Genomic DNA, 12,672 nt, shown 5'->3' on the forward strand with positions numbered 1-12,672 from the left:
TTTTTAAGGTTCAAGGCAGCTTATACAAACAACGAAATCAAATCGAAAAATCACGAAACCTAGACGTGGTTTTCAGCTGTCGTTGGAGGCAACGCTTGTTGGCTGTACCTTATTTAATGTAGCTATGCTAGAAACAACAAGGATTACAACGTCACTACGTAGCGAAGCATAAAAAATCTTGAAATAGGGCGACAGATAAAGTGAATTATAGAGTTGTTGCAAGGACAAAAGAAAATAACGAAAATTAAAAAAAAAATTTATGCATAACCAACAGACAGACTAACAAAATGTAATGACTAGATACGCCTGTCATATAACATCACTAAAAATTACAACTTTCTATCTTCCAAAGCTGCCGAGAAAATCAAATTCCACCCATAGCGTTACGGACTTACTGACAAGGTAAACCATAGGGTAGCTTAGCTACTAAAAATGAACATATTAAGTATTGGTTTTCTGAATAGTTTTATTATCAACATTAATAGATAAGGATTGTTTAGTCTCGCACAATTATTTTATCATTACATGTACAGGTTCTTTCAAAAAGGGGGGATACATAATTGTTTATATATACTTGTAATATTTCAATCTGGTCTCATAGATAGGTAAAGTTGAAGGTTGCACCTTTTAACTTTCTAGTTGACCATAGCGTTCTTTAAATAGGTCCAAGAGTAGGAATATGTTTTCTAAAAAATATTTCATCATAATAACCAACTATTTTTCTTCAAAAAAATCCTATTCTAGGTCCAGACATTTTTTTATAAATCTTGAAGTTACCAAAAACATAAAAATGAACAAAAATAATATTTATAATGCATAGTGCTTGATTTTTCAGTATTTTCTTTATAGGTAATGGATAATTGGTTGAATTTTTGTACTGTATTATGTACAATACAAATTAATATAACCAATACCAAATATTTCATCTTCAATTTGATCAAAAGAAAAAAAATCTATAAAGGTTCAGACTTTCGTTGCTAGAAAAAAATATACATTGAGCAGGAATAGGGAACTGTATTCTACAGAAAATACAAACACGCGCGACAATGAATATTTTTCATTAAACTTATCCCTAATCCCTGAAAATAAATATACATAAGTCTAGTATTTCTGCTGATTAATGGTGATTTGGTCCTAATTTTATACTGTACAAAATCAAAACAAAAGTTGGTATTAAGGAAGCTTGGTTTACCAAATCTCAAAATGAAACTGTAATGGTAATTCTAAGCTAAAAACAACAAGATTAAAAGAATGTATAGTACAAAAAAACGACCCTTTAACATCAACCTTTTAATGTTATCTTGTAAAATTGACACGAAAATACATTTAGGTTTTATAGAAAATTAACAATTTAATAATCACGAAATCTTTAATATTTAATGATTTTAAAATTAAAATTTCTAAAACCGTTTATTTCCGACTACGGCGTCTATACATTGATTACAATATACAGAAACATTTAGTATTTTTTTTTCATTCATTATTATAATGATAGTGGACCAAATAATGCTATTTCTCGCAGTCGTACGCCGTCATGATGTAAGGGTGAAGCAAATTTCAGACCTCAGTTTTCGCGATTATTATTGCAAGATTATTCAATTCACTATAATATAAAGAAATTTTTTCTCAAATCGCGAAATCTAGTATCTGAAATTTGTGTCACCCTTCCAACATGAGGCATGTCCGCGAGAAATGGCATTATTTTGTCCACTCTTATTATTATTTTAAGGATACAGGGGGTAAATTTTGAATTGGAAATGTATGAAAATGCAGTTTAGATACACTAGATTATCATGGACTAATTTTACCCCCAAAATTTAACTTTTGGGGGTAATATTAACCCATTTCTATTTCATATTTTATGCTGTATGTTAATTGGCATTTGATTATTTAAAATTATTTTAAAAATGAGTATGCTTACCATGAAGTTTGGCAACCTTCAGTGTTTTCAAAATTACAAAACAAATTGAGGAAATAAATATTACAATCCTTGCTTCTATACTTAATATTAATTAAATATGTGTGTAATAAATAAAATGGTGCAATAATACATTATAATTATTATATATTATTATCTATATAGATTATTAATCAAATATTTTTATGTCGGATGAATTTAACAAAAAAAAAATGGCAATGATAAAATATTACTATGGGCAAGCAAAATTAGTTTCTCTAAATTTTTATTTTTTGCATTTTTCTCAAGCAAACATGTTAAAATTTCACAATTTTTCTTAAAAACAAATAAAATGACTTGTTTTGTGCAGAACTGAGCGAATAATTGATGAACAAAACAAAGCACCAAAGATTTGCTATTTATGTTAACTTTGCGCCTCAATAAGTGTCCAATTTAGACTTTATTTTATAAGGAATTACAAAAATGAATTAAGCCTTAGAAAGCGACACTTATTAAGAGGCTCCAAAAACTTTACAAAATTGTAGTTCCGTGTATTGTTGATCAAATAATGGTTACACATATAGGACATAGATTAGAGAAACTGCGTGGTACAATAACAGAAATTATTATAATACACAACAATTTATCAACGTTTTAAAATCTGATAAATATTTAAAGAAGTGGCTTTATTGCAGCTAGGACTTGACTTAGATAAGTACAGAAAAAAAAACTTTAAAAAAACCCTATTCGGTATTATTTCAAATTATTGATAAAGCATACATTTTTTTGTATTGCTAAATTTTTAAGTATTTCGAGCATTTTTAGTATTAAACAAGTAAATTTTCAAAGCCAACCCTTAAAATTTATCAACAAATCTAAACTGGATATTGAATTTTCAAAGCTCGAGTGTTAACGCGATTTCAAAGTAGTTTTTTTTCTTCAAATTGTACAGAGGGAAAATAATAATAAAATAAGTACTTATAATATAGTTTTATAATTATAATATAATAGTTTTAGCAAATTATACATTAATGCTGTCATAATTAAGAATTTGAAAAAAGCTTTAAGCATCAAAACAAAAAATTGCCCAGGTTTAAAACATAGCAGATTAGGTAATAATACAAGACAATTAAAATTTTCAAATTTAACAAACAAAATCCAAGATTTGCTGCTAATGTTCAACAAAACAATTTTTATTTAATAATAATAATAAAACAACTAGGACATAATTGAAATTTCTGAAAGCATAATCGTGATTTTTAACACTGGCGATACATTAAAAATACGCTACTTTTTCATGTACTTTTAGTACAGAATAAGTACTAAAGCCTAACAGAGAAGTACAGGCTTAGTACGAGAAACATAATGTACATTTATTAAAAAGTATCTTGCCAAAATAACGATAGAAGTACAGTTTAAAATGTACTATTTAAGTACATTATTAAATGTACCCTAAACAGTACATATTTGAATGTACCCTAAAAAGTACACTAAATTAAAGTAAGTATGCAATACATGTATCAACTTAATGGTTACCAGGTATAAAAAAGAATGGATGTTCAATGATTTTTTTATATTATACATTAATACATAATTTTTATATATAATAATATACTTAATAATAGTTAACACTAAACATGAATAATGTAATATTGTGCTGGGAAGTTTAAAATTATTCTTTGCTGTGGTGACTCTTAAAAATTTCTCTTTTCTCGTTAGCCGATTTCTTTTCTTTGTCGCTTGTCTTTTTGCCGCTATCCATTTTGCCGCCTTGCTGCTCGTTCCGCTTGGCCGCCGCTGTTGTGCTAATAATGCTGCTGCTGCCCGTAGCAAAGCTGCTGCTGCCGCCGCACTTGGTCAGGTCATTGTCAGATTTGGCACTTACGCTGCCCGGTCCCTTAGGACTGAGGCTGGAATCACGCTGAGATTTCTTGGACCGCGACTCGGAGCGAGATGAGCCGCGGATCGCCTTGGATATCTTCTGCACCGTGCGCTCCGTCATCGACTCGGCACGCGAAAGTTTGGGCGACTTAACGCTGGCGTTGTCGGTCGAAGACTTCTTTGACTCTCCGCTGCTGCCAGAATTTGCTCCTTTGTTGTCAATACTGCTAGGTTTAGAGTCTGTTCCGCCGTTGCCACCGGAAGTACCGCTGCCAGAGTTACAACTGCCACTTGACTGAGCAGCAATATCATCCTTTCCCTTCTTGGAACCTCCTTCTCCACTGCTTCGTTGGTCGCGAGATTCTTTGCTTGACTTGTTATCAGAGATGTTCTTACCACTCTTAGATTCTAACTTTTTCTCATCCTTGGATTGAAGCACCGTGTTCTTATCCAGTGACTTGCTGGTGAAGGTGGCAAAGATTTTATTGGTCAGGCTCTGCGCTGTGGTCGGGTGTGATGTTGTTGTCGAGGTCGGGGAGTAGTCCTCATGTTCGGGTCCTTCCTCCGGTATAGTGGGCTGACTTAGTGATTTACAGGAATGTTTACGATGGTGTCCCAGGTGGGAAAGATTTGAGGTGGCCGAGGCCGGGGTTGTGGAAGTGCCGACCTCCTGGGCCGGGCTCGACTCCTGGGAGGACCCGGGGGACGAGTGCAGGGCTCTGGAAGGCAGCGGTGACGTGTTGGTGGCCGAATTGTAGGCTAGCTTCGCTGTTCCCAGCATGGCTTTGCTGCACAGGGGTGAAATACTGCCAGGTTTCTTGTTCTCGGCGCTGCGCGGGTGAAGTTTGTCAGGTGACAGGGCGCGACGCAGTAACGGGGACCCGGCCGAGTTGGGCTCGGACGACTTGGGCCGCGAGAAAGACTTTTTGTTGGGTGTGATGTTGAGATTATTACCTGGTGAGAAGGTCTGGGTAACATTGCTGGAGCCAGGCTGGTGGCCCAGTGGTAAAGCTAGCGGAGACGGTGAACGTGTCGGCGAGACGGGCAGAGGAGATGGCGATGGTGTACGAGCCAACGGCGACAATGGAATGTGACCAACTGATTTTCTGCGCGACGGAGAGTGAAGACTTTTATTCTTGATGTGCAGCTTGTGCTTAAGTCCATGGAGAGATGAGGGCCTAGTGGAGCTGGAGCTGTGGCTGGAGGTGCCTTGGCGCAGGCTCAAGCTTGACGGCGCATGACTGGCCGCCGGAGAACACGGGGCGGAGCTATCACAGGATTCTGATGGTGAGGATAGGGGCGAGGGTGAGTGGAGGTGTGCCGCGGCAACCGCTGCTCCAGATGGCGGTGACTTGACACCAGGTATGATTGGCTCCCGCAGGGATTGCAGAGACCTGCTGCCAGAGAGTATTCCCATCTGCTGCATCTCGGCACTGGCCTTCTTGCTAGACAACTTCCTGAAAAGTGATGCCTTGCGGCCGTCACGTTTCTTATGCCTAACTTTGCTGACATTTCTGCGCGCCATCTTGATGCTGGCAGGATCACGCCTCCTACCTCCAGTTTTAATTGATGTTGTCTCTAGAGCAGTTGCCCTCAGGTTGACCGCCTCACCGCCCGACATGAGCAGCTGCAGCACCTGAGTGTGGTACAGACCCTGCACAGCCTCACCGTTGATGTGAGTAACAAGGTCACCTGGTCTAAGGCCAGCATCAAAAGCTGGAGAACCTTTATCCACCTCCATGACCAAATGATGAACAGTATAAAAGTCAGTGTCGCCAAAGTAGACTCTGATTGCGCGAATTGTGAAGCCAAATCCGCGCGGGCCGCGTCGGATTATAATCGGTGGCTTTAGACTGTTAATCAGCGGCGATATATCCCGACAGGGAGAAGCATCACGACTGCTTGCTGTGCTTGATCCTCCTGGCGATTGAACACTTTGACTAAGATTGGGACTAACACCACCGATGCCGCTACTATTTGAGCTTCCACCACCCACGGCGCCCTCTGGATGGTCGCCAGGTATAATAAGACTAAGGCCGCTAGTGCTGCTTGACTTGACTAGGCCGCCTGACCTTGACCTCTCAGCCTGGACTAGGGGACTGGGAATCTCTGGCTCAACAGACAGACGTGGGTTGGGGCTGACCAAACAGGGCAGAGAAACTGGTGCGGTGTTGCCCGCACTCAGACAAGCCCTGTCCCTCAGGGCTCGTACCGAGTACGCCTCGGCTTCCTCCAGGGAAATAGAAAATTTTGGCAACGGTTCCTTGGGATGCAACTGGTGGCGGCGGCGTCTGTGCACCTGCGGACTCACATCATCACTGTCCGTCTGACTGGACTCTGTCGCGGACACAGATCTGTTGACAAGCGTCGTAGATTTGGCCGACACGCCAGAATCACTGCTTGATTGTGTGACTAGTGGACTGGGGATGCTCATGCTATGACGGGACGACTCTCTGGTCGGTGTGGAGCAAGCATTTGCGCCGCCGACAGTTGTCGGCATTTTCATGCCAGAGCTGGCCAACATCTCCTCCAGTTCCGGGCAGGACTTTGTGTTCTCGGCCCGAGTCAGGGCTTCAATTTGATGCGGTCGTCGCAATTCCGGCGACATTGACAGCTTACTGGGACCTGTGTTATTAGCCCCAAAACTGGGCGAGGAGCCTAGGCTGTTTGGCGACTGACTGCTGAATGAGAGATTGTCGGAGTTATCAGAGCTCTCACACCTTGAGATGCTGTGGCGCATGGCGTTATCCTTGCCATGGACTTTTCTATAGCGGGGTGAGCAGGATGAGAAGGATCTGAAGAGCGGGGCGTCCTCCAGGCTGTCCTCTGCAGAGGATCTGGTACCCTCCACGTCAGAGTCCAGAGTACTGTGGTTATACCTGAAATAAAAAATATAGTTGAAGAACTAAATTACAAAAATATAAACAAAGCATTTACCTAACAATTAAACTTATTTCTTTTTGAAATGCAAAATATATTTCAGTCCTTATTATCTAGGTAGGTACCTATTAATACTTGAAGCAAAAAAATTGAAAATCTGCTGAAAAACTGCAATAATAAACGATATTTCATATAATTAGACAGGCACAAATCCTTCCACTTTATTAGATAAACATTTGAAGTTGAAATCATTTTCAGCCGAACAAAATCCATGTAAAAAGCAATAAATGTTTGCCTGTCACTTCTGGAATCAAAGTATGAAGTATCATCCTCATCCTCCAGCTGGGGGATAAAGTCTGCCTTCATCCTGAGCAGGGAGTTCCAGTCAATACCCAGGAAGTAGATGTGCTCCTTCACCTCCAGTGCTCCGCTAGTTCCAAGTCTGAAATAAAATAAGAAAATAATCTTCAAGTGAGTTTTAAAAGGCAGGAACATTTAGGTTTATGGTATTCTTCGGCATTTTGTATGTGAGGTCTATAAGGAATTTTACAGAATTGAACAATTGGCTTTGCAAGCTGTTCCAAACCTCCATTATCTGTTCATTCATTATTAGTACGTATTTATATATAGACGATTTATTAAAGGGGACTATTCTATTTCACCTTATTTCTATTTTCAATGCTTAGCATTTCAAAGTTTTTTTTCTTCACATAAAACCATGGTGAAACTTATTGTTTTAGTCGATATAACTATATTATGCAAAAATATCCTAGTATTTTCATAAAAAAATAATAAGATTCACTGCTAAGTGCTTAAAAATCACTTGCTCTCGTTCGTGCATAGTGCCCTTTTACACAATCATATCTCATTGAAAAATCTTGTTTGGTTTGAAAAGCCAACCAATGCCATTCTATAGTTTTATCTCATATCTATCTATACATGATTATGGTTGTATCTCAACCATATACATAAGAACCTGCAAACGTACCTATGGGAAGGATGCTGCTGCAACAATAGTGTGATAATCTCCTTGGCCTCCGCCTGAACCTCAAAATCTTCAGGGTCAGGCCACTCAATATCGTCCTGTTTCAGGATGCAGGGTTAGCTTTAAATTTTTTTAGCGTCATTGATCTATTTGTGATAAGAAAAAATGGACTGTTTAATTAAAATTAAGTTATTTTGCAATTAAGGAAAAAAATGCTTCAATCTGAGTATTACAAAGGAGGTACACTACATAATCCCCCTACTTTAATCTGTTTGATAAAAAACCAAAGCAATTTATCAGAGTAAATATTTAAGAGTTTTCCATAAGATAAATGTATTATAGTTAACTGTTCTTCATTATTGCTAGCATATTGCATTATTGGCTCTTCTATTTAAAATTGTTTGTATTTCTTTCATAATAAAATATCCTAATTTAAAGATGTTTCATTCAGATTAGCTATAGAATGGAATATAAATATCATGAAAGCTAATCCGCATTCCTTGACAGTATGGCTGAACAACTCTTCTGGTGTTTCCCCAAAGAAGGGGACGCAGCCAATGAGAAACTCGTACAGAATAATTCCCATGCTCCACCAGTCCACTGGCTTGCCATAGCCCTGCCGGAGGATCACCTCCGGGGCGATATACTCAGGGGTACCAAATACCTAAACAATTCCAAATGTATTCATTGTTAAATATTTCCAATTCCATATTTTTAAGCTACACAAGGCCAAGTTTGGTTCTTGTAATGAACGAAAATTTAATTCATCTACTATTGACCTAACTATATGGGATAAAGCATTAAATAAATTTGCATAAATTGACGATTTGATTAAATCTACTTAGAAAATATTTCTAATTCAAATTTCATTCCAGTTTAGTGTTTATTTCTCAATGATCTACCTACATACCTGTTTATCTGAAAACTGTTTTGTCTCCTTGTCGATGTAGTCCTCATACAAATTGGTCGCCAGTGACATCAACCCCATCTTGGACAGCCCGAAGTCGGTCAGCTTGATGTGACCGAGGGCCGTGATCAACAAATTATCCGGCTTCAGATCCCTATGCACGATGCCGAAGGAGTGGAGATACTCAACGGCCAGCACGGTTTCGGCAAAGTAGAATCTGGCCATGTCGGCCGGGAACGGGCCGATGTTCTTGAGCAGGTTGGCGCAGTCACCACCCTCTACGTACTCCATGACCATGCACAAGTGTTTACGGGACTCGAAACTGCAGTACATGGACACTACGAAGGGGTTGTCGGTGAAGGACATGATGTCGCGCTCAGCAAACACTTGCTCAACCTGAAAGAAGTTTATAATTAGAAAACTAAAAAGGAAAAAAGTCAAATCAATGATTACATATGTGTTTATAAGCTTATCTTTTAAAGGTGAAATATTTATGAGATATTATAAAGCAAAAGATGAAGTTTCTCAAAAATTGGTAAGTGATTAAATTCGTGATATATTTGACTGTAAATTATGCTGGTACACAGTTTTCAATACACGTACAATCATTCGTTGACTTAAATACTTTTAGTACTAATATCATCTTAAAGTAAATAACTAATATACATTTTTGATAACTTTTATTTAGTAATAACGAAGAAAAACTATTTCCCTGTTTAAATAAGTCAATAAAGGGCAAAGGAATTTATCTATAATCTAGAAAACTGACAAATATAATTCAAAGTTAACCTACTTATATATAATAATTTATATTCCCCCTTAGTTGACTGACCTAAAGAAAAGAAAATAACAACAAGTGAACAAGAATGCCATTAACCAAAACGAAAAACAAACAAAATTGAGAAGGTTATCCTTCTACTTTTTTCTTTGTCTGCTTGGATCTATATAACCACTAAACCGATTGAGTTCTTCATTAACTCAGTTCTGCCCTCCCTCCTCTAGATGCCATGGGAGCAGGTTGGTATCTTTATATTAAAACTTTATAAAAGCTTTTTTAAATGAAGGGGAATAATTTATTATTGAGTAGCTATGCTGCAAAAAAAGAGAGAAATAGTAAGCAAGAACGCCTCATTGAATTCTAACAATGTAGAAAATGTTAATGATATTTTTGTCAATGAAGACTTGTAGTAATGATTCAACTTTACTTTACAAAACATTTTCTCCGGGTAAAATATAACACTTTATAAGAAAGAGTGAGATAAAAGATAGTGATGAGAATCCGGATCCGGAATCCGTATCCGGAATCCGCCCAATTTTCGGCCAATTTTGGAATCCGAATCCGTATCCGGAATCCGTTTTTTATAGCGGATTCCGGATTCTAAATTGGTAGGCTAAAATTACCGTCTTGAATTTTTTCTTACAACTCCCTCTTTTTGAAGGCAAAGATCACCCCCCCCCCCCCAACACACCACCTTCCCCCCCACCCCCAACACACCACCTTCCCCCCCCCCCATTTCTTCCCACATAAACCACGAAGTTGATATACCAGCTGATAACGCAGAGCTCTCATTGTCAGGCCAGCGATCACGTGATGAGCTATTCAATTTCTACATAACAAATTTTAATAATTACTAATGTGATGTAAATATTTTAGTTATGCTGGAAGTCAACACTTTAAACAAATCAAGGCTTCAACCAAGTTACATAGTGATATGTTAAAGAAAAAAGCTATCCCTCTGTGACGGACGGCCTTTTAAAATACTGCTAGAATCCGGAATCCGAATCCGGAATCCGCCAAAAATAAGAATCCGGAATCCGCAAGAATCCGTCACTTTTTTTGACGGATTCCTTCAGAATCCGGAATCCGGCCCAAAAATTCGACGGATTCCCATCCCTAATAAAAGATTTAGGAAACAAAGAAAATCGCTATAAAAATACTCTTATTATCAACCTATTACAATTTAATTCATATTTCTTAATTTTAGAAATGGAAATATAAGAATAGAAGCATATTCTGAACCCTTTTTTCTTCAAATCTAAGAAGGAACATTTCTAGCAGACAAAAGTATTGTTTACTTTTTACTTAAGCTGATGTGGATTCTTAAAAGATGATAGACTCGCTACTCGATAGTAAGGCAAAATTCACTAATAAAAAAAAATGATGAGGCATTTCCTTTAGATAATTTAAATTTGAGACGTAGAAACGTAAGGACAAAATTATACTGTGCTACAAAAAAAAAGAACTTACCTGATTCCTAAGGATAAGATTCTGCTTGTTGATCTTCTTGAGCGCGTATCTGAGCTTGGTCTCCTTGTGCTTCACCAGGTAGACGGCGCCGTACGCCCCGTTAGAGATGAGCTTGATCACGTCGAAGTCCTCCTCACCCGGAGTCTTGGTCCGGAAGTTCTCTGAGCTGCTGATAGACCCACCCCCGCTGGCCTGCTCGGAGTCAGATCTGGGAAGAAAATACAATTAACACTTTCCAGGAATAAGGTATAACCAACATGCGAAATAAATCTAAAATAATATTTAGGGGGCAGTGTTGAAATTAGCCGAGGTTTAATAAATATTCAAATTTCGACCATACAAAAAAAGCTAAAATAAACTCCCCCACGCCATTGTCTAAATGATGACTTCGCACGAGTTACACAAGTTTTATAAACACGTTCTCTGATTTGTTAGCTTCATAACTTTAGGGAGAAATTTTGTTTATCATGATTGGGGGACGTGTATGTAGAAAAATTCATCGCCTATTTGATTGACAGAACCTTTTATCCTATGATTTAACTATCAAAATTAGATAACTTACCCTTTCGGGGTTGAGTGTTGAGGCTCAAGGCTTGATTCCCGGTTTCTATCAGGACTTGAACAGGAGCTAGAACAAAAAATATTATTTATCTGTTCTTTTGAATCAATAATAAATTATATTATTAAAACATAAATTTTAGAAAAGGTAGATATGAAAAGAATGCATTCTACTCAACAAGCAGGAATATTAGGACAGGCATATTGGAACACCAATATTATTTGTATATCCACTTTATATACAAAATAAAAAAATAATATTTAAATGATAAGAAGTATATTAGTATCCAAATTACTTGCTTGGCTTATATATAACAAAATAGACAAATCTTTCCTGTAAATAACGCTTAGGGATGACGTTATTATGAGGTTAGATACAATTAAATCGATGAACATTTAAAACTGCTTCACTAAAATTAAACTATCCTCTAGTTACGTTTCTTCGGGTTAAAAAATCGTTGAAAATAATTAAATCCATTAACAACCCCTTAGTCCATGATTTTCTACTTCATCACTACAAGCTTTGTCAACAGAGAAGTGTCATCACACCCACAAAATATTTATAAAAAAAACACCAGAACCACAATACGAAAAAGAAACTATTTTAGAGAATCCGTTATTAACATCAAAGAAAGATTAATTGGAAATTTTTATTTTTTAGCTTTGTAAATGTAAAAAAACACACTGTTTTACGGGAATCCAAAGAATACCTTTTAAACTTATGGCTTTAACGCAAACTGACAGACCATTCTCCTATATTTTACCCTAACCATTGTAAAAATATCCATATCAAATAGTATTTGCAATTATGCAGGATTGCTAATTGACTAATCGCGGAGGGAAGGGTACACCACCAAGAGAACAATACATTTTCAATTTAAGACGATGCAAAATAATAATGGTTTCATACAGGGTAATATATCAAGGTTACTAATTTAGATCCCAACATTTTCTAGTTTTTATGCTTCTCTAGTACTCAGGGATAAAACTATAAATGATAATTTAACCGCTTGGAGGACAAGTTTTGATAATGTTATTTTGTACAATCCAATCCTGATCAAACCCTTCCCCCTGACTATTTTAAGCATACCAATGCAATGGCAGTAGGTGTTTGTAAAATATACCGGAAAAGCATTTTCTTGGTCGCTTTTATAGTTCTGCATTTCTTTTTAGCTTTGAAGACGAGTCAAATAAGGACTGAATTTTTGTAAGCATTTTCTTAATTTTGTAACCTTTATAAATAACATTATTTCCTTTTCATCTTATCTTAACCACATACTTAACACTATATAAACTTTCTTTATTATACATTATCT

General features: G+C 37.2%; 1 protein-coding gene across 7 annotated transcripts in view; it reads right to left on the reverse strand.

The window, feature by feature from the left end:
* Positions 1–448: 448 nt before the first annotated feature.
* dop (microtubule-associated serine/threonine (MAST) protein kinase dop) overlaps positions 449–12,672 on the reverse strand; it is a 256,094-nt gene continuing 243,870 nt past the window's right edge. For 5 of the 7 annotated variants that reach the window (XM_080158449.1, XM_080158445.1, XM_080158452.1 and 2 more), the window contains 8 exons: positions 11,361–11,426; positions 10,799–11,006; positions 8,554–8,946; positions 8,141–8,307; positions 7,647–7,739; positions 6,954–7,100; positions 2,752–6,657; positions 449–2,558 (listed from right to left, as the gene is read on the reverse strand). In XM_080158449.1, the coding sequence (XP_080014575.1) occupies positions 3,570–6,657; positions 6,954–7,100; positions 7,647–7,739; positions 8,141–8,307; positions 8,554–8,946; positions 10,799–11,006; positions 11,361–11,426 (4,162 nt within the window). In that variant the 3' untranslated portion in view covers positions 449–2,558; positions 2,752–3,569. The remainder of the gene's footprint in view (positions 2,559–2,751; positions 6,658–6,953; positions 7,101–7,646; positions 7,740–8,140; positions 8,308–8,553; positions 8,947–10,798; positions 11,007–11,360; positions 11,427–12,672) is intronic. The other 2 variants (XM_080158448.1, XM_080158447.1) reach the window with 2 other exon arrangements.

The sequence above is a fragment of the Acartia tonsa genome, chromosome 4 (genome assembly GCF_053477335.1).
Source record: "Acartia tonsa isolate MP-2025a chromosome 4, ASM5347733v1, whole genome shotgun sequence".
Lineage (NCBI taxonomy): Eukaryota > Metazoa > Arthropoda > Copepoda > Calanoida > Acartiidae > Acartia > Acartia tonsa.